General features: G+C 36.7%; 1 protein-coding gene across 4 annotated transcripts; it reads right to left on the bottom strand.

The window, feature by feature from the left end:
• Window positions 1–537: 537 nt before the first annotated feature.
• On the bottom strand, window positions 538–21,804 carry LOC121324202 (ras-related protein Rab-18-like). Of its 4 annotated transcripts, XR_005951227.1 has the most exons (10): window positions 21,537–21,804; window positions 19,040–19,095; window positions 17,198–17,259; window positions 15,860–15,932; window positions 15,424–15,542; window positions 14,750–14,816; window positions 14,447–14,600; window positions 7,000–7,118; window positions 4,820–5,379; window positions 3,872–3,890 (listed from the first exon to the last, which is right to left on the bottom strand). XR_005951227.1 is itself a non-coding variant. In XM_041265800.1 (9 exons), exons 1-8 carry the CDS (start codon window positions 21,602–21,604, stop codon window positions 7,049–7,051), a joined length of 669 nt encoding a protein of 222 aa, XP_041121734.1. In that variant the 5' UTR covers window positions 21,605–21,804; the 3' UTR covers window positions 538–5,379; window positions 7,000–7,048. The 4 variants fall into 4 exon arrangements, 3 of the variants coding, with proteins under 3 accessions (XP_041121734.1, XP_041121736.1, XP_041121735.1); XM_041265800.1 differs by having other exon boundaries at window positions 538–5,379; XM_041265802.1 differs by lacking the exons at window positions 3,872–3,890; window positions 4,820–5,379; window positions 7,000–7,118 and adding an exon at window positions 8,917–8,987 and having other exon boundaries at window positions 21,537–21,802.
• Between the last annotated feature and the right edge of the window lie 3,285 nt (window positions 21,805–25,089).

Here is a 25,089-nt window from a genome sequence, read left to right as displayed (position 1 = left end):
TCGTTCTAGGAGCCTGTCCACATTCTCAGTGATGTGTGTGATAAAGGCTCTCGAAAGGCAGCACACTGTTGTTGCAAGGGTGTTGACTGCACACTGAACTTGCTGTGTTTCTTAATATGGACTTTTTTTTGCTGCTTGGCCATACACTGTTTATAGGGTCCTGGATGTTGATCCTTTCATTCTCTTGATGCTGGTTTTGATGATCTAAATTTTGAAGTGGGTCAAATTTGTTTGACGTTTTGATTTCTGGTGGTTGTCTACTTTTTCTTTTTTCCCCATCTCTGCCTCTCTGTACACAGCTGTTTTGACCCTCTTTATCTCCCTGGCAGATTTGTCTGTTAAGGGTGCAAATGTCAGGTGTGCCAGCTTTTTAAATTCCGTCATTTCATGCAGCTCCATTTCTAGCATACTTACTCGTTGAAGCAAGTCCTGGATCTTACACCACTTTACACTCACTTGGTTTAGCTCTCCTGTGTTTTCTCGGATTTCCCACATCATGCAGGTGTCACAGATTACTGGCTTGAAGGCCATGTTATTTTTTTTATTCTTTTTTTGTAAGTTTAAGTTTAGTTTCTGCACCTGTCAACCTGCTTTCAAACTGCTCTGCACTTTTTCCATGAAGCACTTCTCCCACACTCCTGCTGTTTAGATAGCCTTGCTTTTTTGTGATGCAACTGTGCATGCTTTGTTAGCTCCTCCCCTTTGTCTCAAAATGGCGCGGAGTTGGAATCTGAAAGTAATCAGCTGGCCTGAGTTTCAGCTTTTTATCAGAAAAAGACACGCAGCTGTTAGAATTTAAGCTGCAGAAATTTCTAAATTTACTGTAGTTTCTGATTAAAGAAGTTAAAGATTGAATTCTCTTTACTGCTTCTAAACTGCTCTGCACTTTTCTACGAAGAACTTTTCTAAGCTGTTTGGACTCAAAAAGATAAGCTCTAAGTGGGGACTAAGTGGGAATCTTTACAGGGTCAAATAGATTGAATAAAGGGGGGGTTTGCTTCCTACTGCCACAGATAACACCTGTGTCCCTTTAACCAAACCAAGAAACTCTACATTAGTTAAGATGTTTTTTTTTTTTTTTTTTAAATATTGTACATACCTGCTGGCTGTTCTAATATCCAGTCCACTGTGATGCTGGCACAAAATCTCAGTATTGAACTGATGTGAATATATTAAGTGTTAATAAAATTGAAAATCAACTATTTATTTTGAGACAATAATGTATACTTATACAATCACACACACACACACACACACACACACACACATATATACAGATTCTTGTATTTTTTTATTGCACCATTATGATTAGGACTGTAACTATTTAGAAACCATTAGACTAACAGTGAGCTTCAAATTAATTTTTTATTATTATTTTTTTTAATTGTCCCATTATCTTTTTGCAATCATTTTGAATGGTTCTTATTGCAATTACCCAAATATTTTTTGATGGATCTTTCACCTGAGGTAACATAGGCTAGTTCAGCCAAGTGTCTTTACAGAAGCAAGAGCTTTCAATACAAGGAGAAACCATTATTCTTATTTAGGGGGATGTATTAAGTTGTGTGTTCAGATCAGATAAGACCATTACATTTGCTTCATTGTATAGATTTGCTTCCCATTAAAAACAATTCTATAGTAAAACAAATGTAAACTGCCAGAAGTATAATTTATTTTCAAGACTAGAACTGTGATTTTACGTTAGGGTTATGCACAGACGCGCCTGAAAGCGTGGTTGTTTACCCTAATAAAAATTTGTGTAAAAAGCAGTCTTGCCCTCATTACATTATGCAGTCAAATCCTGTCAATTATCAGCACATTGAAAATTTGAAATGTCCCAGACAAGATCTAACGAGAGTCAGTGGGGACAAGCTCCAGACAATATCACTTTGGTTATTCGCACACCGGTTAATGTCAGACATTTATCAGTCAAACTGATTTCCATGCCATCTAATATCATTTGAAATTAAAAGCATACTCTCAGGTGTACATGTACTGCAAGTATCTTGACAACATAGTAGGGAAAAGCAATATAGTGTTGATGTACAGTATAGCCGACTACTGAAAATAAAACTGAAATCAATGCAATACCTAGACCATTATTGGAAAGCAAAACAGGTGTGATGTATTAACACTTCATCTGCATTTTAATGCTTAATTTGGCAGGTTATTCCTGACCTATTGACAAATGTTTGTTGACTTTACTTAGTTTCTTACAAGTTTTACCTTTAGAGTTTGGATTGAGTATTTTGATAAACAGATCAAGTAAACTCTGCCTTTAGATTTTGTTTGTGGTTTATGAAGCTAGGCAGGTCAGATATCAGGGTATAAAGCTATAATGTAGTTCTAAGCCGTATTTAGCTTGAGGAGCATGGAAAACTTGTTTTACAGTAATCCTCAGTATGCAGTGTATGTGTATGTTGTTTTCAAATTGGTAAATGCCAGCTGGCAGATTCCTACTATACTACATATACAGTAGATTATTATATAATTATATGATATAATGATGCATGGACTATTATATCAATGTCAGCTCTAAGCACAACTAATTTGTATTCACTAGGACAAGATTAAAAATTCAGATTGTGTTGAATTCACAATAACATGCCCAATAACCAGTCTCACTGTTGAGTCTTCCTGAGGTGTCATGGGCTAGTCGATGAAACACAGAAGACAGGAGGAGCCCACCCCTGAGTAGTGCCCCATGCAGCCCATTCCAGACGGTTGCAATGGTGAGGAGCTAGGGTGGCCACAGTTTGGTTGATCCCTGGAGCCAGCATCACAGCCACTGTGTGTGTTGATGCGCCAGGGAGGCCACAAAACAGGCTGAACCCTGGAGCCAGCATTATACTGCAGCCATCAATACCAGGCCAATATGAAATCCACATTACCTGGCGGAAAAGCACTGAAGGCTCATATATTACAGTGAAGCTACGTTTTGGTTGGTCCCCACCACTACTATCTCATTTTATCTTGGAGAAAGCCAAGTCCAATATTAGCATTAAGTAGATAACTGCTACTCTTATGTAATGAAAATCTAAATAAACATTAAGTGATTAACAGGAAGCATCAACTTTCTATCAATGCAAATAACAGGCAGCCCATGGGCATGCTGTGGCCACAAGTAACCTTGCGACAGGACAAAGAGCAAACCCACAGTTAAACATACCGATTGTAGTTATTAATCATTTTGCTTAAATCTAAAATGTATGCTTTTATTAAGACTCTAACATTATATATCCGGTCTGCATTTTGCAATATAATTCTCTACAAGCAGCAGAGAGAAGAAAATACAGCATATTTCCATTAAAAGACAGTAATCACACAGTAAACTGGGGACATACTTCTGATTGCATTTTCAGATCTCCACCTCATTTTCGCTCTCACTAAGGGGGGTTGGCAGTCGTGCTGGCTGAGAGAAGTCAATCAAAATAACAGGAGTACTCCTTTATTTGGTTTTAACAGATTTCCATAAAAAGCAATCACGATTAGAACGTCAAATTTTTAAGTAAAAAAATGCAGTACCACTTACTAATTGTTCAGTCAGTTAACTTCAGCCCCATGCTATTTTGTTAGCTGGAACAGGTAGAAGTATATATATTTAACACATGACAAATGAGAAACTATTTCTCATGCAAATACAATACTAAACTAGATACAGTTAAAGTAAACTTCAAGAACAGGTACATGTATATTTTGTCCATATGAATACTTAAAAAGATGACACAAAAGCTGGAAGAGTAAGTTTATTCATTGTACAACAGTTATCTTAAAGAGTGACAGTCGTTCAGCATTATCAATCCCAGGGGATCCATGTGTTGGCAGCTCTTGTAAAGCACCCGTTAGTTTTCCGCTGGGGTAAAGGAACTACAGTGCTTTTGGTCATGTTTCTACAAAGATATGCAGGATTTTTTTACAATATGATTGTTATTTGTCTGTTGCGTCTATTTTAAAGATTTAAACAGTGGCAGATCTAAAAAACACCACTCTTTAGAGTCAGGATCCTCAAATCTAATTTAAAATCCTTTAATCCAACCTGTCATTAGCACTTTTTTTTTTTTTAAAGGAAAAACTGTGCCCAAGTGTGTTGCCAAACAAGAAACAAACAACAAAGATGTTTTATTAGGAGCTTGTAAGTATTCTTCAGTTGTTTGTTTTAGAATTGTTAGTTATGTTTTATCCTTTAAAAAGGTATTGTGCTAATGACACTTTGAGAATGTTGCCCTAAGTATCTTTAAATTGCATTTTCTTATTTTTGCTGACCCTTTACTTTTTATGATATTCACAATCATTCGGACAAATCAATCATTTTTTTGACAAATCTGTGTTAATGTGCTTTCACCCAAGTTCAGGAGCTGCTCTTCAGTTTTCAATACCATATCAACACAGGCTGGGCCAGCCAGAGTGAATTACAGAGGACTGAAGTTGCAATACAAGGCAGTCTACACGCAGGTTCTTACTAATGCAAAGGCATTCTGGCTTATTTGGCCTATGTACGTCAACTAGAACTGAAGAGTAGATCCTCTCAAAGTCTTGGATTGAACCGCAATATCTGAGTAACTGCAATGCAAACCACTCACAACGAGTTTACATTACAAACACATATTTGATTTTAAAATCGGGGTATCTGGTACTACACTAGGTTAAGGAAAAATTCCCAGTTTTCAAGCCTTTCTCCAAATTCAAATGGTCAGATCGACTATCCTCATTTGTGGAATAACTACAGCACTCCATGAACATTCATGATGCATCCTCTATTTAAATGAATGGAGTATTTTCCTTATAACTTTCAAACACACCCTGAAAAGAGCTCCCTTACCTTGTCACTTTTCTTTGACACATCAGGATATTTTGTGATGTTAGCAATGTATCCTCGTGTGGTCTATCAAGAAATAGGACACTAGGGTAACACAGGTAATCAGGGATGGAAATAACACTCCCATTGCATAGCAGTTTAATAAGACACACCTGAGCTTGTTACCTATACACTGGGGCTAATCACGTTTGCAGTAAAAAAAAAAAAAAAAAACTGGAATGGGCAATATCCCTGGTAATGTTCATTATTTGTGTATAGTGTATTAAATTCAAGATTAAAATAATTAATTTGAACTGTAGAACACTTATATACTGCACACGTAGCATAAATTGTACGTGTACCTGAAAGTGTTGTTTACGGTGTGGTTTCCCTGCAAGTACAGGGCTATTCATGATGCTCTCATTTTTAACCAGTAAAACAATATTTCTAGGTTTCCTACCTGAAAGTTATCTATCCATTTGTTGTGGTTGTAGATAGGTTTCTGATTATTGATCCTTCTCAGGATTGCATGGTTTTCCAGAGTGATTTTCACCAGTTCCCTATGTCTTAATCCAATATTCAGACTAAAAAACATGTATAATAAATAGTATTATTACTAGCAGTACTCATTTTTAATATCTATATAAAACTACAGGAGTTTACAGCCTGTAAGATAATACCAAATTTGTCAAAACCAGCAGATCAAAATGGCGTCCAGATTTGAAATTCTTTTGATTTATGAGGGACAGATACAGTAGATAGCTAGTTATTGAAACTCAAGAAAATGCTGTAACAATGAAAGAAATGGTATCCCTACTGAGATAACATAATACAAAACACAAACAACTATGTTTTACTTGACGGTAAGAGCTGACAATTCCGTAATACTAATATATTGTGTACGATAACGTATTACAAACAATATAATATGCATGATAATTAACATTACCAAATGTTTGAGGGTTTGTTTTTGAACACAAAAATTGCATAATAAATTGCTCACAAACAATTATGGATTTGCAGCATTGGTCTATTCATTTATGTTCAGAAACCTCATTCCATGTCAACTGTGCTGCGCAATGCACATAGTTTTTAAAGTAAAGGCGACGCTTAAGTGTTTCTTTTTTATTATTATTATTATTATTATTTATTATTATTATTATTATTATTATTACTTGTGATTTACCCCAGTGTGTTGTTTACATGTTGAAATCCCTAGTTAATGGAGTTACAAGAATCTGGGAGATCCTGTTGTTCATGATCATTAGGCTATTGTCTTGTTTATAGTAATGTGATGACATGGTTAAATTGATTGTAGGGAAATGTGCTGTTCTCCTCCTAATGATGCCATTTGAAACAATGTACATTTTTAAACAAGGTATACATGTATGAATATATTCATGTTGTTATTAATAATCAATCTGATAGCTAGCCTAATAAACGTAACTAAAGTATTCATGTCTTTAAAAATTGTTAAATGTCATAGCCTAACAATAACTGCTTGTTTTATGTATAAGAAGTCTATGTATGTGTGTGTAAGGTATCTAAAATGTGGTCCTACTTGGGAAGGTTTGTTATAATAGTAGAGAATTTTTCTTATGTAAAAACTAACAGTTGCACCAGAAACAATAAATAAATAAAATACAAACAACAGTAAACCAAAAACTCCCTTTATGATGTGATTTACCCCAGCGTCTTGTTTACATGTTGAAATCCCTAGGTAACGGAGATACAAGTATCTGGGAAATCCTGTTGTTCATGATCATTAGGCTATTGTCTTGTTTATAGTAATGTGATGACATGGTTAAATTGATTGTAGGGAAATGTGTCATTCTCCTAATGACGCCATTTGAATCAATGTACATTTTAAATAAAGTATAAATAAATACATGTATGAATATAGTCATGTTGTTATTATTAACAATCAATCAGATAGCTAGCCTAATATAAATGTAAAGTATTAAATGTTTAAATGTATCTAAAATGTGGTCCTACTTGGGAATGTTAGTTGTAATTGTAGATACTTTTTTCTTATACAAAAAACTAAGAGTTGCAACACAAATAATAAAAATAAATAAATAGCAAACCAAAAATTTCCTTTATGATAGTCGCAGTGGCGGCCTTACCTGACAGTGTCCTGTCTCACTTACCGTCACGTAAAAAGTATATATATTTTTTTGTGTTTAATTATACAATATGTTTACCTTTTTGACTCATAGTCATTCCAGTTTTCCACGCGGCCTGTGGTGCTCATTATATGGGCCATTTTCTCAATAAGCAGTCTGTTGTCTCTCTCGATAGCAGCAAGTCTCTCCTGTTCCATCTAGCAGAAAGAATACAGACGTAACCACTAATCTATACACTACAGTGGAACGTCTCATATCGGATCGCCACATAACCGCCCTGATCAATGGAAACAGAAAGAATGCTTTATGGCAATCAGCCTTTTGGTGTGTTCCCTTTTAAGAGAGGCGGGCTGTGTGCGTGTGTCAGTCACCTGAGTAGTAGCAGTGACGTTTCAATACATCAGCCGAGAAAGCGCTTTTCTTCTGTGAAGGAGCGCTCGTTTGCAGATATTGGCAGCGCGTTGTTGAAGTTTTTAAATAAATTTGAATTAAACAAAGCAAGCTTCATAAACACAATGCTCACCTTGCCTGCCGTTTGTTTAAAATAGCCGAAGCAATATTTAAACCGAGCTTCTTATCGGCTGTTGGCAATATTAAGAAAGAGCACAAAGTACCGTGACAGAGATATTAAGAAAGCAGAACCAGGGAGGCAGGGACTTCCAGAGTTAACTGTTTGTTTTGTATTTAAATTATATAAAAAAAAAAAAAAAAAAACTTTGCGTGGAGATGGCTTATAGCAAACCGCATAGCAGCACTGTGTATTTGTAGCCTAATTAATCTTGTTTACGTTTGCTTACTTTTAAAGCTTAAAAAAAGTTTAAAGCAGTTTGCCTGTTGTTTTTGTTCACTAACTTATTTATGCCTGTGTAAATGCTTTTTCTATAGATGTTCGCAAATCCGACTTTCACATAACCGCCTATACCCCAGACAACAGGGGGTCGGATATGCGATGTTGTACTGTACTTGTATGGAGCTTGGCCTTAGCATTATAGGCTTCAGGGGATAACACTAGGGTTTATTGACTGGAAATAAACAACCTTACTGAAGTTCATTTATGTGATTTGCGCCCCCTTCACAATGTTAGTCAATGGCAGAATGTGTGACTATGTTGGTAAATTACTGTGGGTTTAGTTTTAAAAACTGGGACCGGAGACCAGTAAAATAAAGCTAAAAATGTATTTCACAAAATAGTTATTTTTGACCGTTTGATAATTTAAAATAACTACACATTTATTTACTGAAGTGTGAATTTAAAATCACAGGAACGCTTACAGTGTCTGTATATAATCAGATACGACTTTTTTTTTTTTAATTAGTTTGAAATTATATTGAGTAAATATATAAAAAAAATAGTGTACAGGCTAGAAATGAGCGGTGCTAAGGTTTATTCATTAAATTATGTATTGTTATTTTTTGTATTTATTTTTTGCTAGATTCAACAGAAACACTGGACAATAACAGCTGACAAAATAAGATGGGCTTATCTTTTTTTCCGAACAGCTTTTTTTTCAGCTCCATTGTACATTCGTAATCTTGTTCTCCTAAACCCACGCTAACAATATGTATAGTCTCCCTCAAGCAGTCTACTGGTGGTAAATATTGCATGTGTTCAGACTAGGCTGAAAAACTGAACCGATTTCCAAACTGATCTGACTGTGCATCAAACCTTAGCTCAAACCTGCTGGCCAGTGGGTCTCAGACTGGTTTTATGAAAGGTATTTAGGCAAAGACTGGTTTGCCGGTTTAAAAACACTGTACAGCAGGGTGACACTTCTCTAACCCCCCACCCGCCCCGTTTAACCCCATTAGGGATGCCAAGTATGTTTTTTGTTGCTATGAAAACAGACCTCAGCTTAGCTTAAATAAAAAAAACAATTAAAAAAAAGTGTATTAACAGAACAGTTCTGAGACTCGTCTTGTGAGAAAATCCATATAAAAATGTATGAAGGAGTAATGAATTCACCCTCTCAACCCTACCCCCCCTTTTTTTCTTACCTGCATTTTCTTCATCTTGATGTGAAAATGCAAGTATGTCCTTGGAGCCTTGTTGTCAACTACTGCTTCAACTAAGGGAAGAAAAAAAAGGGGGGCTGTTTATTCAAGATACCTCTGCGATTCACTTGAATTGAAGGTGTCCTGTTAGGTAGAACTCTAATTTTGTTTTGTGCTAAGAAAGGCTCTTTATCGTACTGGTGTCTGGATTTTACCTTAATTAAGCCTACATCATGACAAAGATAATGCATTCATTGCCAGCTGTTACTTTCCAGATTTACAACTCCAAGAACTCTATTCTCAAAGCAGCCTCCTTATCATTTTGAATGAAGAAAATCTCATGCTAATGTTACTAAAATGAGAAACAAACAACTTAAGTGTTTAAGTAGAAAACCCACGACTTTCATTGGGTGGAGCAACTGGTTGGATACTGATGGTGAAACTTATATATTATATATATATATTATATATATATATATATATATATATATATATATATATATATATATATATATATATATATATATATATATTAGCTCAAAGAGCCAGCTGCCCAACGTTTCGATATGTTGTACATATCTTTCTCAAGGGAGCCTGTGTTTGAATCAAAACATTGGAGGTATTTATAGGTGTTTGACGGTATGAAAACTACTTGTTATTGTTTATATTCAAATCCATGATTTATTCTTACATGATATAATGGTGTTCTATATGTGACATCACTTTTAGTTATATCTATATATATATATCAAAATACAAACCGTACATAGATTTATTTTAAGACCACACATGTGAGACCTAAAAAGTGAATGGCTGTGCATAATGTGGAAAATGCCAGAAGCTAGAAAATCAATGTAACTCTTTCATCCCGCATCTACTGTACAGTGTTTCTAATTTGTTCTGTACCATAACACCCCAGTCAGGAATAATCTATCCTAAAATAATAGTACTTATGCAGTATTACTACTAGACAAAGGCAAAAGTATGCTAGTCCCAGTTTTATTACATTTCAAGTGCAGAGCAATAATTTTAAAAACATCCACATATTGCATATCATTAGTTTCAGAATTTATAAGTGATACATATTTGATGTATTAAGTTAAACAAGCACAGTCTCACTGACCCTTTTTGACCCTTTTCCTGTGTGCCTCGTAGTGATGATTATCCCATTGCTTCCGTAGTTTTGAATACTGCCCTGGAATGTTTACTATCGCAGGGTAAGACAGGTAGCTTGGTTTGTTCATCTTTATTTCCCTAAGTGAAACTCCTAAACGACTGCCAGCAACAATATTTCAGAAATATGGGTCTCAGAGGGTTGCCACGGTTATCACAACTATGACATCATTATCTGATGCTGCTTTGTGACATCACACTTTTTTCAGACAGTAAAATGTGGGATGTTAGTTTCAGTTTAAACTTTAGACAAAGGAGATGCAATTCCTTTTATTTGACTAACTAAATAATTATTCACAAGCTTCCAAAACCTCAAATGCCTCTTCTTCAGGTGAAAGTAGGAAAGAGAGACTGATGTTTACATTAAAGTTTAAACTTTAACACATTGGGGAATTTTTGAAATCAGAAAAGCCATTAAAAGAAAATAACCTTTTACAGTAATTAGAGAATTTAATATTAAATAAATTGGTCTACACTGCACATTTACTGCTATTTAAACAATAAGCAGCTAACCACTATTTGGCATACATGTTTCATTTAATACTTGACTGCTTTTTAAACTCAATCACCCACACAAATCAAAGGTGTCAAGCGCACCAGACTCCCCTGCTCCCCAGCAAAAAAGCACCGATTCTCATTTACCCATTCGTGAGCCATCACGTACTAGAGAAAAAGAAGACAAAGGGACAGGAAAAAACTAACCTGGCAGTGACCCCTGAAGACTGATGAAGCACCCTCTGAGTATACACATTCAATCTGTAGCTAAACTGTATTTGGAAAGGACACCAGGGAAATCAATACAGACCTTTACTGCCATACACCCAAAGAGCTTGTCAATTATGATCTCTGACAGCAAGACATTTCAGATACTGAGCACTACGGGCACGTACACCATGGCCATGAGAAGCCTGTCATCTTATCCCATTTGTAATTTCCATTTCAAAACGACCCCCAACAGGGTTATGAACACACTGGGGATTTCACTTACACCAAAAGGAGCTAGACTTCTGCAGGCACTTTCTGCAGTGATTACATCTGAAGTTGACTGGAATAATCACGTGTCAGCACTGTCTCTAGGGGGCTGGTCAAATATAGACAGTACTGTCAAACCTGGTTAATGTCACCCCGGTTAATATCACACCCTGCTTATTATCAAATTGAAATGTTCCGATCACAGTATAATTGGTGTAAAAAAAACAAGTTCCTGGTAATATCAGTTTGGTTAATCTCAAGGAAATGTAAGATGCACAACTGATTTCCACCCCACTTAATATCACTTCAAAATGCCTGCATCGACTGAACTGTATTTTGACACATTCTGTGTACACCATACTCAGCCATGTGGTCATGGGATCACCCAGCCTTACTCATGGAGAGCAGAAGTGTGTCCCCAGAATCTATGTGGTTTAAATTTGTATGTGGCTGTTTGGTTTTATTGATAGGGTTACCAGACTTCCAGGGAAAATCGGGTTTTCCGTGTTTCAGCCTCATGTTTTGACCTGGTCGGAAACAGTACAATTACTAAATCGTACCGGAGTAGCGTTAGAAAGTGTTATATTGTCAGAATGTGGTACGCATACCAAAACTTGATATGTGTAATGTCAGAAAGTGATATGTTGTCTCTAAATCACTCAGGTGACATTCTATCACCCGAGTGATTTAGTGATTTAAAAAAAACTGATTTAGTGATTTAAAAAAGTGTCAGGAATGACAGACTCAGAAACAAAGAGCTGCAGTTTAAGCACGTTTGCGCGTGTTTATTCATAAAATAAACAGCACAAAACAAATAAGCAGGGTGACTGCCAAACTAAAGATTCAAACAAAACAAGAATATGTAGGCCGGGCACTTACCTTCACTACCTCAAAACACAGTTTTACACAGTTACACTCACCTAACTCCCTCTGCCCAAACAAAATAATTTCTCCAATGTGGCCATTCTCCAATTAACACTCAATTACCTAATTGCAGAAAGGCCACACCTGTGATTTTTGGCAGGGGCAAATTTAACCCCATCCCTACCAACCTTACACCCCCCCACCCTTACCCCCTTGTGGGCAAAATACAAGACATTCTTCACCCGAGTGATATTATGAATTTTTCACCTTTTGTTAAAAAACAAAACTCACTCAGGATCTGACACTGACACTGCTAGATTATTTTCTCAAAATAAATATTCATAAAATAGTTCATTCATAAATATTTATTTTGAGAAAATATATATATTTTTTTCATTATTACTCATAATGAAATAGTTCATTCCATTATTCAGTAAATAAAATTAAAAAAAAAACACACATTACGAATATACATCATGAAACAGCATCTGCTTGTATCCACTAGTTTCTAGATATTCACAAATGTTGCAAAAACATATATATTAAAACACATGAAACAGAATAAATGTTCTAATAGAATTATGTTAAATACATTAGATTTTCAGTGTTTTCGGTTTCTTTCTTTTTTCTAAACAAGCTCCTCTCCGTGCTTCTGAAACTTTCTCTGCCCTTTAAAATGTAAGTGCCTGTCTCAGTGATGTCACACACAAAAAAAAAAAACAACCCCACTTAGCAGGAAGTGAAATCCAATCCCTCCCCTATGCAATGACATGTGTTTTCTACCTGCACAGCAAAGTATAGTGGCCCATTAATTCAACAAATTGAAGTGGGTTTTTTAATCAGGTATACCCGATCACAAGCCCAGAAAAACACTACATGTTTACACGATGACGGTCCTTAAAGGGTTAAAGAGTTTCCATAGTAAAGACCGCTACACACCAGATGCAATGTGACAATCGAAAATGTGCAACGATGCAATAAAACAAATAGAACCTTCACTTTTGATAAGAATCTTTCACACCTCAGACGACACAAAATAAATTCCACATCACGTTGCCAAATATGTACCAGACTTGATCATCGTTTTTTCAAACAGCAATTTTTAATAGTTTTATTGATCTGTCAGTTTTCAAATGTGTTGCACTGACAGTGCCCGACTGGCTAAGCTATTAAAAGTTATAGACCTTTAAACAGTTGCCTTATGTCTGACTGGGAACCGGTTTGAAGTAGCTATAGAGGAATTACATGAGCAGTCAGTAATTAAAATCAATTGGAGATTATTGTTTTGTTCCCTGTTGTAACAAGCGGTTTTAAACCATACCCTGGGGTCATCTGAAATATGTATTACTTATGTTGAAGTAATACTCAATGTATTGTATAACAATATCCTCAGCAATAACATTGGCGCATCTATTTTACAAAACTTGGTTAACTATTTTTGAGTGACACTCCTTACTTCCCTGTAGCCGTTTGGTCCCTACATAGCAGTTGCCATGACATATCATAGTACCTTTGGAACCACTTAAAACCTGTGCATAGGCACCAGCTAAATGATTCAGTTTTGTGTTCTGTGGTTTTAGGTCATGGTCTAGGTTTTCATACGCTGTACTGGTACCTGTAACGTTTATGCTTTGCAAGGTATATGTACTGTATGTTACATTACATACTGTATGTGTGTATTTGCATTTTTCATTGGGAAATCAGATGAAATCAATTAGGGCAGCCTTTAACAACAAAAATGCAAAAAGACAAACCTTCATAATTGTGGATAAATACTAAATTTAACAAGAACGGTTTACACAGAATGCAGCATTTACTTTACATTGTCACTTGTAAGAACACTATTAAAAAAAAAAACTCACTACTGTAACAGACATACAGTATTTTTATGAATCTCTTGGTTTTGAACCCTTAACCTCTAAACAACTGACACACTTGTGCACAGAAATACAATACACATCACACCACAAACAGGACATGAAGATAACCAGTTGTTTTCGTTTATGTTAACATTTCTTTTAGTACTATAACACAGAAATGTAGAATACCTCCTCTGCATCAAGACTTTAAGATTAACAGATTAACAATGTTTTTTTTGTTTTTTTATTACTTACAGTGGTTTTAAAGGGATCAGTGAGGAGTGAAGGGGTTGCAGATGAAAGTTACTGGTATCTCATTAAAAGAAGAGTCTCAAGTACAGCAAGTCCCTGTGACACTTTTCTCTCATGACAGAAACAATGAATTGGTGTCACTTTGGAAGACACATCCTTCAAGACGCTTCACGGTCCATAGAGGCTCAGTTTAAGGAATAGAACTAAAAATGGAATCAAATCTTGTGCAAACATAATGTAGAAATTCACCCAAGTTCCCTGTCTTAGGTGCTACGGACCTCATGAAGTCTGCTTGGTCCTAATCATATTCCAGTTCGAGTTTTAGCCCTTTTAAAAATTGTCCATTTCCAAGCTGAACTTCAGAACCTTTTAAGATTTTTTTTTTTAAGTTGTTTTAAATAAGTAAGCAATACCCAGAGCAGGATCCTTGGTGGTTTGATGCTGCTTCTGCTAGTCTGACCCCCCTCTGTGGCGTCTCTGTTGCCCATAGTCCTGGCGTCTGGATGATTTTCTCCACCACTTCTTCAAAGGCGCACTGCACTCCACCTCTCGTTTTCGCACTGGCCTCTGCAACAATGATCACAATGGACTACTCAGTGAGCGAGTGTTTTAAAGTTATATATGATATTGTCAACAACATATACCTGTAATAATAACACATACAAATCTACATATTTTTGAATATTTCATAAAAAAAAAAAAACCCTTCTACTCACCAATAAAAAGCATAGCATGTTTCCTGGCAAACTGCAGCCCTTCATTTCTGTCTACCTCCCGGTCAGACTTGAAATTGAACATAAATATTTGTTAGTGGCACAAGCTTCCATGGTCACATTTCTATACACAATTTTAACACACAACCTAGCAGCATTTAATCGCCAAGATAAACAGACATTTCTGTGTTTCTCCAACAACAAAGTGTGTTGAACTGGTGAAATAATCCACTGTTGAGTAACACTGATTTAACACTTTTTAGTTCTTTATCTTACTGTATGATTGACTGACATTCAATTAAAAAACATTTAGGTGAAGTTGAATAATATGCATTTTCTATGACATTTATGACAAATCAACCGAATTGTATTTTTGCTCATCTGGGATATAGCTCAATATAGGGATATAAAACTGATCATCCAAGGGACCAAATCAACTCAGGAAAATACTAGTTAAAATATCCAGAGCTCAAGTGGGTTATATATATTTTTTACTTTTGTCATCACTGACAACTATGATGTTAAACTGACCCAAAATAATAATAAAAAAATATATCTCCACATTGAACAGTATATAGATTTATTGTGAGATCAAGCTTACTTTTAAATTTGATTCCTGATTTTTCAAAATTGTATTAGGTCCAGTATCACAATAAAAGAGGGTTTATTTAATTCACCTTATCAATCTTATTTCCAACCAGCATTTTTACGATGTTGTTTTTCGTGCAGTAAGTTTCCAGTTCATTTAGCCAGTTCTCCAGCCTTTTAAAGGTTTCTCTCCTTGTAACATCATAAACTGTAGGAATAAAATTAAACTGATTAAAACTGACATTGTTGCTACTTAGAAGTCCATTTCTATCATGTGTAAGAAATAAACAAACCTAAAGCAATGGCCAATGCTTTGTGTGGTCATGCCCTAAAGACACTACACAATGCAGTACATTTTCACTACACAACGCAGTACATTGCCCTTACTAGCATGGCTGCCTGAAGCATGACAGTGCACTGCCAGCAGCAATTTTATCAAGGCTGGGACTTTCCTTGTCATTATATAATAAACAAGGAGAAAGTATAGTATTATTAAAAAAAATAAAATAAAAACAATTTCTTTACCAAGTATAACCCCCTGAGCTCCTCTGTAGTAGCTTGGAGTCAGTGTCCGAAACCGTTCCTGTCCAGCAGTATCCTGCAGCAAACACACATAAACATTTCCTTATGAAAACTCCTTCAACTACAGTATTGCAATAAAAGCAACACAACACCAGAAAGGAGAAAGAAGTAGAACCCAGCACTTTCAGCATTGTTGTTTTTTTGGTAGTGTTTTCACATTTATTTTAGTTTTCCAGAAGAGTTGCAGATACCTACTGTAGTATGACCTGAAATGTTGATATTTGGGTATAGCAACATAAACTGAGCTTAGAGACTATCCAAACCCATATTGCCCACATGCCAAGACAATTATCAAGGCATTGCAATGAAGCCATCAATGGGATAATTTCCATGGAAAAATAAATATATTTCACCTTTTTCTCACTATTTTGGTAGTACTTTTGCATTCTGTGTTTCCATTTAGTTTTCTTTTAGCTAGAGAAATTCTCGTTCCAAATGCTAATATTAAAATACGGGCGATATATTTAAATGTTTGTGTCCGAGTTCCAATAAGTTTTTAGGTTGTGTTAAACCACTGAACGTGCAGCCTGTCTCATTTGGCCAATAAAAAAAATGTAATAAAAAAAGCATGGGGGAAAACCGAACATAGCATTACACAAATAATAATAATAATAAATAACTTTCCATAACAAAGCATGGTGTACTATCCTTGTATTAGTTGCTAAACATTTTTGACTGCATATATATATTTATTACAAACATGTTATACATGTTGTTATTACTATTAGTCATTTAGCAGATGCTTTTATCCAACGTGACAGAGTCAAGGGGGTGAACTATACATCAACAACTGCTGCTGAGTCACTTACAATAGGACCTCCGTTTTACATCTTATCCAAAGGACATACACGTACATATATAATGGTCACAGCGGAGCTACACCTTATAGAAAGATCCTACACATTTAAAAACGATCTCAAATAAACCACATAAAATGCAGCATATAAAAGTGTATTACACAATCTTTCATAGCATAAATTTACTAGTAAAAATAATACGCACAGAACAAAACATTATAGTTGAACATAAGTAACTTGCACTTATTCGTAGTCCGTGCTTCCCCATTCTCCTGCTTCAGCACAGCTGGACTCACTGGAAGGCAATGCAGACGGGCCCGCTTCGTCCTGCCGCGAAGACTTCAGCTGTCGGTCATGCATTGCTGGTACTTTTTATGACCTTGTGTAACGAGCTTTAACGATCAGTATCAAAAAGTTGCAAGCCTAACTACAACTATATTTACAAAAGCAAAAACATTTTATTAGTTTAAAAATTTGTACTTACCCATATTGCCAGCTTCACATTATTGCCGTCAGAATTTATACTTTTGACTTTAAAGTCAACTCCTAAAACAGAAATACAGAATGAGATTACAGACAGAATGTAAAATGTTAAAAGTTGTCAATTATGAACAAACTGTTTTTATGAACTTACCCCCTGATTCCAGTTAGTTCAGGAGATTTTACTGCATTTTACTCACACAAATGGCAAGCGCTCGTCCTACTAAAAGGAATGTCCTGCTCCAGGAACCTACTACTCTACGCACACCCTTTCTATATTGTTTGGGATCATGCGACATCGAGATTGAATGATTCTTGGTGTTAGATCTCCTGACAGACCTGCGAGGGTGCTGTATAAAGGGAACAGAGTACCCTGGGCTGGTTGGACAGAGAGTTCATTCCCAGGGTTAGGCGGAATCGGACATCTAGAAAGGGGATGGAACTATGGTAATCAGAAAACTGTGTGACATCCGCAGATTGGAGTAGCAGATGCGATCATTAACCATGGGGTCATGGTTGACAGTATTTAAGGGGATGTAGTGATGTGATCTGTTCCTTTGTGAATGGTTAAAACTGGTAACTAAAAGGAGAACTGTGCTGTGATAATCTTGAGTGTTTGTTTTCTTGTTATTAAATACTGTTTGTTATTTAGACAGCTAACACAATCCGGAGCTGTCGCTAAAGGCCAGCACTAAACCCAGATCAACAACACTGCACTTTGTTTGCACCAAACTGTATTCACTACGAGCACTACAGCACACACTGTGGGCTGGTGTTTGTGTACGTGTTACGTGTAGGTGAACTGAAACAGGACTGTCATTATTTCGGGGCCAACCCACGGATTACAAATTGCAATACACACCGCTGTATTCCTTCATTACCATTATTATTTTTACTGCTGTTTTGCCATCAAAACTACTAAACAACATTGCACCTGGATTGTCGTTGTCTGTCTGTTTATTAATCACTGCTGCATTACCTTTACCTGCACACAGTTAACCACAGATCAACATCCCCTAAACTAACCTACTTCTGGGCTCCCGGAGTCCTGGCTTTTTCAGGCGACTCCTGCCTATTCAATGCTTCATGAGTACCATCTTGCAGTAGAAGGGTTTCATATAGTTAATCCCTCGGAGCGGATGCTCTCCTCCTTGATGAAAAACAGCACCAGCTTTCACTCATTGCCCATTTGTGTAGCATTGGCTGTGCAGTAGCCTCAAGCAGTAGCTCAAATGTTTTTTAAGCTCTGCGCAACCTCTCCGGGCACGCCCCCCCAGCCAATCTGGACCTCAGATCAGCGCCGGGCAAGCCTACCTGCTCAATTACTTCCCCAGCAACAGGGGATTGGCAGAGGCGAAGTTTGCAGCTCGTCTCTGCAAGACTACACCCCATGAGAATGCATGTTCAGCAGCTGATGATTATTGATAAATTGGTGTCGACCACTCTTGTGCAGAATGTGGCCATCTCTGAATTAAGTTATTGCTAATTCGGGGGTGGCAACGTGTATATAAGCTGGTATTTACCTGTGTTTGGGTGGGTGTACAGAGAGAAGGTAAGAGAGAAAAAGCCAGGACAAAGACACTGAAAAATAAAGTAAACAATTGCTATTCGTGCTGGAAGTATTTTTATGTTTGTTTATGTTTTGTTTTTGTTTGAACTTTTGCGAGCAGTATTTTATAAAAGTGTTTTGAATAAATGTATGCAGCAAACCATCAACCTGCAGTACCCGTGTGTGTGTGTATGTGTGTGTCAACTTCTTTGTCTGGAGACATCATCCACGAAGCCGTCCTGGCAATCATAAATAGCATTTTGATATTTTTAAACAAGTGGATCAGTTTAAGCTTACCTATCGTGGAGCCTAGTTCAGGATCAAATTTGTCATCAGTGAATCGGAGCAAAAGGCTGCAAGGCACAAAAGAGATGAAAAATTAAAGATTGTATCGATCAATCATAATACTATCAGCTGCTTCACTGCCACATTGATAGAGTGTGCTGATCGGGCTGTTTATAAGAGAGGAATGTCTACGGGTCTGCCAATAAGCCCTGTAGCCTGCAGTAGTGTATGGCAGGAAATTACCATAGTGTTACCAATATCCTCACACTACAGTGGTATTCGCCATCGAAACTTCAATAGACGTGAGCCTATAGTACCTGCAGCCATACCGCTTGGATTCAATATAAAAGGTACAGAAACCACCAAATATTATTTCTAGTCCTATTTTCCTCCGTTGAAAATCTTTCGATTCTTTGATTGTATACTACGCTATACTTCCACTTAGAAAGACAAAGATGAGAAGTTACTGTTGCCTACTGGTACAAAATAACTTCCTTTGCTGCTTCACTCAAATGGTCTGGCTGCAAGCCGGGCTAGATGATTGTACAGTACAGGGAGTTATTACTGTAGGTACCAGGGCGAAACTTCCATCTGGCTACATCCTTCCTTGCCCTGCCTTTTTTTTTTTTTGGACGTCAAAACACATTCTGAAGGTTTGATCCCTGTATTGGGCTTATATTCCTGTGTTACCACATAGTGATAATCAATCAGTCAATTATTCCTCAAGTCTCACTTTAACAACAAACAGCTCAGCCAATAATTGACCGTAATGTAACAATCAATTATTCAGTACATTGTTTCATTCATCTGCACATATCTGCGTCACGAAAGCTGCTTGGATGAACAGAACTCTCATTTTATTATTGTGATCTTAAATCGTTTGACGAGAGAAACAATCCACAAAAACACCCTTCTTTAATGCTGTTTTAGTGGTATTTTATATAATGCAAAACTGGTGGGTATCTTTTTTTTTTTTTTTTACGTTATGTATTTTAATATAAATCTGTATTCAGTTTTGATATGGAATGCTGCATGTTCAGGTTTACCAATGCTTTGTGATGTGTTCTTCTTGCTCTACATGGATAATCTTAACTGGAAGAGACTTACAATATATAGATTATGTATTTTTCTACAGGTTATGAGGCTTTTGTGACTAATCCTCTCAAAACACATGCAGGGAAAAAAACTTTCCCCACACCAGATAACCACTGAAGCCCAACTAAAATTGCCTTAACTGTACTTCAGAAGAAAGGCTGAGCAAACAGTATTTTATCCAGTAGTATGCCAGTGGTAATGAAATATTAATCTTAGCAATTACTCTTTCTGAAAACTGCATTTTTAAAGCAAAACTGCACCCAGTTTACAAAACATACAGCATTAAATGTGATCAAACCTTTTAAGTGAAATGATGGAACTAAATTGGTGCAATTATATATATATATATATATATATATATATATATATATATATTCGTATGAGCTTAACATGCAGACTACAGCACTCAGTATTCCCAGGTGGTCTCCCATCCAAGTACTAACCAAGCCCAACACTGCTTTGCTTAAGCATTGCATGTTAAGTTCGATTTGAAGAGCTTTTTGCCGTCAGAGACGTTGCCCATGGGTCACTACAAGGAAGTAGCTCTTCTTGACCCCCACTGGTGCGAATGATACAGCACTTAAACGGCATTGTGACTAAGCACTCCTATCCCAAAATTACACTAAATTATATTTGTTTGCTTTTAAGCCTTCTATGCACTTTTTATAAAAGTTTTTTTTAGCCTTCTGTTGAGAAACAAATTTCTTCCCCTACTGAAATCTAAATACACCTAGTACTGTGTCAGGTTGGATGGCAAACAATGACTTAGATCCATATTACCCTTGGATAAATAACAATAATAATAATAATAATAATAATAATAATAATAATAATAATAATAATTATTATTATTATTAGTATTATTATTATTATTATTATTATTATTATTATTAAAGAAAGTGTTTTGGTAATAGTGAGCAGGTATATAAGTGCAAATTGTACACGTTCTATGTGAAGTGTTATGTATAAAACCGATGAGCGTAATTGTACAGGCAAGCACGATTCTTCAGGAACATTTTCAGCTAGGCCTGTATGCAAAAATAGGTGTGGCAAGGTGGTGGCAAAACAAAGCTCTTTTGTTCAGTGCTAGGATTCTTATTAAAAGTCATTCCCGAATACATTAACAAAGAAATCCTACTAAAAGTGAAACTAATAAGCAAAAAATACATTATTTGGCGCGCTTGTTCACTAAAGATAGTTATAATCTGTATAAATGTAACTTTACAAAAAAAAAAAAAAAGAAACAGAACGTCACACAATATATTGTACTAACAGTTTTTGAAGATGTTTAAAGTGTATTCCAATTGCTGTCACATAAAGAGATAGCAGAATGCTGTTTGAGAAAACGCAACGATCCTTGTTTTTTGTTGGATACGTCTGACGTGTCTTGCTAGTTCTCTCACTAGTCTCTTACCTTGACTTTCCTACAGAACTTTCTCCAATAATTAGAAGTTTTAGTGTTGTCAGGATATCTTCCTCCATGTTTTCTCACGCTGTGGTATAAGTTATCCTGTCTCTAACCGAGAGAAACTGATAGTTTAGCTGGAAGTAATTTTTCCTATCTCTTCAATTTTTTTGTAGTTTCTGGTGACACAGTCCTGTCACATTTTTTAATGACGTCTTCCGTCCAACGTAATGCTTTCCACGTGGCTTTAACCCCGTGGACGCTGAGTGTTCTGTCGTCCTAACAGAGAATAGGAATGAGGGTTTAGGAAAGGAATTTAAAAACGTCATACCTTGAATTCGTGAACTTTGTCAGGTGACATAAAGTAATTACAGCATTTCCTTTGGGAAAAAACAATGTTTTTCACTCAATACTGTATCGACTTTTTTTGGAATAAAAAAGATTTACCTGAAAAATAGTAAAATACTTTTATGGGGTACGTTGATATTTTTTCTTTTAACAAACTAGTACCTACTCAGCATCTTGGATACGTGAAAAAATGGCAGGAATTTATTTTATGTAAGATTTAGTGGAATGCATTTATTAGCTCTATTTACAGTAAGGGGGCAAGGTTTGAGTCAGACAGACTATAAACAAATACAACCAATCGCTGCCGTCAAGCTGTCAAATAAACTATTAAATCACATAACGATTGTTTCACTTAGTTTTGACTGCAAGTGTTTCAATAGAAGAGGGCGCTCTTGATGTTTTTTAAAACAATTCTAAATTTTTTATAATGTTATATTAATAAGAGTTACAACACAAACGACAAGCAAAGTGCCAGCAAATTAGTCAAACCACACAATAAAAAAGTCCCCTTAGCTGTGTATGATGTTTGCAATCATTATGAATACCTCTTAATGCAATTATATATAGTAGCATATATAGTTTGTCTCATGACAGCAGGAGGGGGATACAGTAAAAGTATTGGGGCATGTAAACCAACTAGACCATCAACAAGGTTGTTTATAACCAAACACCATATAACTGTGCCCCTACTTCTCCATCAAGAAACATAAATAAACAGCAACTAATAAATACAACAACAAAAAAATATTTATCCTGGAGAAATGGAAAAATGTATTACAATCAAAGATATGAACACTAGAGGGCAGTCATTATAGGAAATGTGTAAGGGGTGTTGGCAATAAGAAGCCTTTCGGACCAAGAAGACCAGGCCATAATTTGCCTCTGGGTGAAAACAGTATCCTCAAACTTAACATAGGTGTATTATTCAGATTAGGTTATAAAAACCAAGGTCAAAAATCAATTTTATTACCATTATGCATGTTCTACACTACAAATAGTAATGATTTATCAGGAAGAAGCAGTTCCTTTTAAACCTTTAGCAGAACTGTCTAACCTTTTTAATACCATACCTATGACCTTATGTAAGTAGTACCAGAAAATGTATTTATGTATATAAATATATACTGTACATATATTGCGGATGATAGAAAGACTGTAACATGAAATATGTTTAGTTTACTAAAAGTAAATAGCTGACAAAATAGTAAAAATATATTTTTAAAAAGTGAGATAATCAAAATTAAATAAGGTTTAACCAGACTGCACAAAGACTTCAGTATGTTTTTGCTTATTAAAATGTGTCATGTAACATTTTCACTGTACTTGCTTCAGATATCCTTTGTAGACTTGTCAAGCCTGTCCTTGAATGGAATACTTCTGAACCAAAAGCCCTATTATGGAGCTCAGTAAGCATTTGAAATATATATATATAAAGAGATTTTGGGTATAGGCAAGTCACTTAGCTGCCCTGTCATCAATAAGGGAAATAGAGAGTGAATCTTTAGTAATAGAAGGAGGTCAGATTTAGAGAGGTTGAATTTTGAGGTGATGCAAGTGCATCCAGGTGGAGATAGCAGACAGACAGGTAGAGACAAGGAAGGGGATGGTGGGGTCAGGGGGGGTGGAGGAGAGGAATATCTGAGCATCATCAGCATAGAAATGGTACGAGAAACCATAGGATGCGATGAGGGGGTCCAGGGAGCAGGTGTAGAGAGAGAACAGGAGAGGACCCAAGACTGATCCTTGGGGGACTCCTGTTGAGAAAGGGTGAGGTGTGAGGTTGAGGTGCGCCCGGTTACCTGGTAGGTGCGTTCGGAGAGGTAGGAGGAGAACCAGGCCAGAGCAGTGCCGGAGATTCCCAGGTCATTGAGAGAGGATAAGAGAATAGAATGATCGATAGTGTCAAAGGCAGCAGAGAGATCAAGTAGAATTAGAACAGAGGAGAGGGAGGTGAGTTAGTGACAGACAAGAGAGCAGTTTCACTGGAGTGAGCAGGGCGGAAATCAGATTGGAAAGGGTCGAGCAGAGAGCAGTTAGACAGGAAAGCAGAGAGCTGGCGGTGTACTGCCTGCTCAAGGATTTTAGAGAGGAAGGGTAAGAGGGAGACAGGATGGTAGTTCTGGAGGGAGGTGGGGTCGAGGGTAGGTTTTTTGAGGAGGGGGAGGTGATAGAGGCTTGTTTGAAGGCAGAGGGAAAGAGGTGTTGAGAAGGGAAGAGATGAAGGGGAGTAGAACAGGAGCAGCAGCTTGAAAGAGGTGAGTGGGGAGGGGGTTCAAGGCGCATGTGGAGGGTTTGTGGTCCTGGAGGAGGGAGGTGAGGGGACAGAGGGAGTCGAGGGAGGGGAGAAGAGGGTAGAGGTAGCAATCTACAGAGAGTTGGGAGAAGGAGTTGATAGGAGGAAGGTGAGAGAAAGCAGTGCAGGCAAGAACAGAGGGGGAAAGAGAGCGTAAGTTACGGTGGGAGGTGACAGTTGGGATAGGTGTAGTAGGGAGAGATGAAATAGTGATCAGAGAGGTCCAGAGGGGTGACAGAGAGGGTGGAGGGGCAGAGAGATGAGGTTAGAGGGGTTAGGGGAACAGAGGCGGAGAGAGGACAGAGGATGGGAGTGAGAGGACTGAATAACAGGGATGTGAGACACAGCAGGACAGATGAGACAAATAGGTACTGTAGTACATAGGTACAGTAGTAGAATTTCTTCAACAGTAGTAGAATTTCTCCAACAGCTTCTCCTTTGCAGGTCTCTCCTCGCTGGACTCATACAGCTAGACTCCCAGTTCTTTGGTAAAAGGCTCTTCGATTGACTGGTGCACAAATAGGCTATCTGTCTATTATGCTAACTAGATGGATAAAAGCTGTGTGTAAATCAATCAAATTGCAAACCAACCTCTATTCAATTTAACCACAATCACCTGGTACTAATCACAAACAGTAAATCACCTAATTAAAACAACACCACCTTTATAATGTTACTTAATGTTAATTTTCAGGATCACTTACCTGTCTGACTCTGGTTGCCTGTACACTGTTCACTAGTACATTCGCTCAGCTTAAGTAGTATCCACCCATTTTAGAAATGCTTTATACTAAATTACTGTTAAATATAAATAAATTCATCAATATTTCATGAAGTATTTTATTTGAATGCAGACTGACTAGAAGAGGGGCATTAATGCCCTTTCCGTCCACTCCTATCTGCATTACTCGAAAATTGATT

The sequence above is a fragment of the Polyodon spathula genome, chromosome 12 (genome assembly GCF_017654505.1).
Source record: "Polyodon spathula isolate WHYD16114869_AA chromosome 12, ASM1765450v1, whole genome shotgun sequence".
Lineage (NCBI taxonomy): Eukaryota > Metazoa > Chordata > Actinopteri > Acipenseriformes > Polyodontidae > Polyodon > Polyodon spathula.
The sequence above is the reverse complement of the archived record's forward strand: the minus strand, read 5'-3'. Positions and strand labels throughout refer to the sequence as shown.

What these genes read in the sequence shown, in the direction of transcription:
- LOC121324202 (XM_041265800.1), bottom strand. Translation starts at nt 21,604, where the DNA reads ATGGAGGAAGATATCCTGACAACACTAAAACTTCTAATTATTGGAGAA. An exon ending in AGCTCAGGGGGTTATACTTG is followed by an intron (nt 15,543 to 15,859) that starts GTAAAGAAATTG and finishes TTATTCCTACAG; the next exon opens with TTTATGATGTTACAAGGAGA. An exon ending in TTGGAAATAAGATTGATAAG is followed by an intron (nt 14,817 to 15,423) that starts GTGAATTAAATA and finishes TTCAATTTCAAG; the next exon opens with TCTGACCGGGAGGTAGACAG.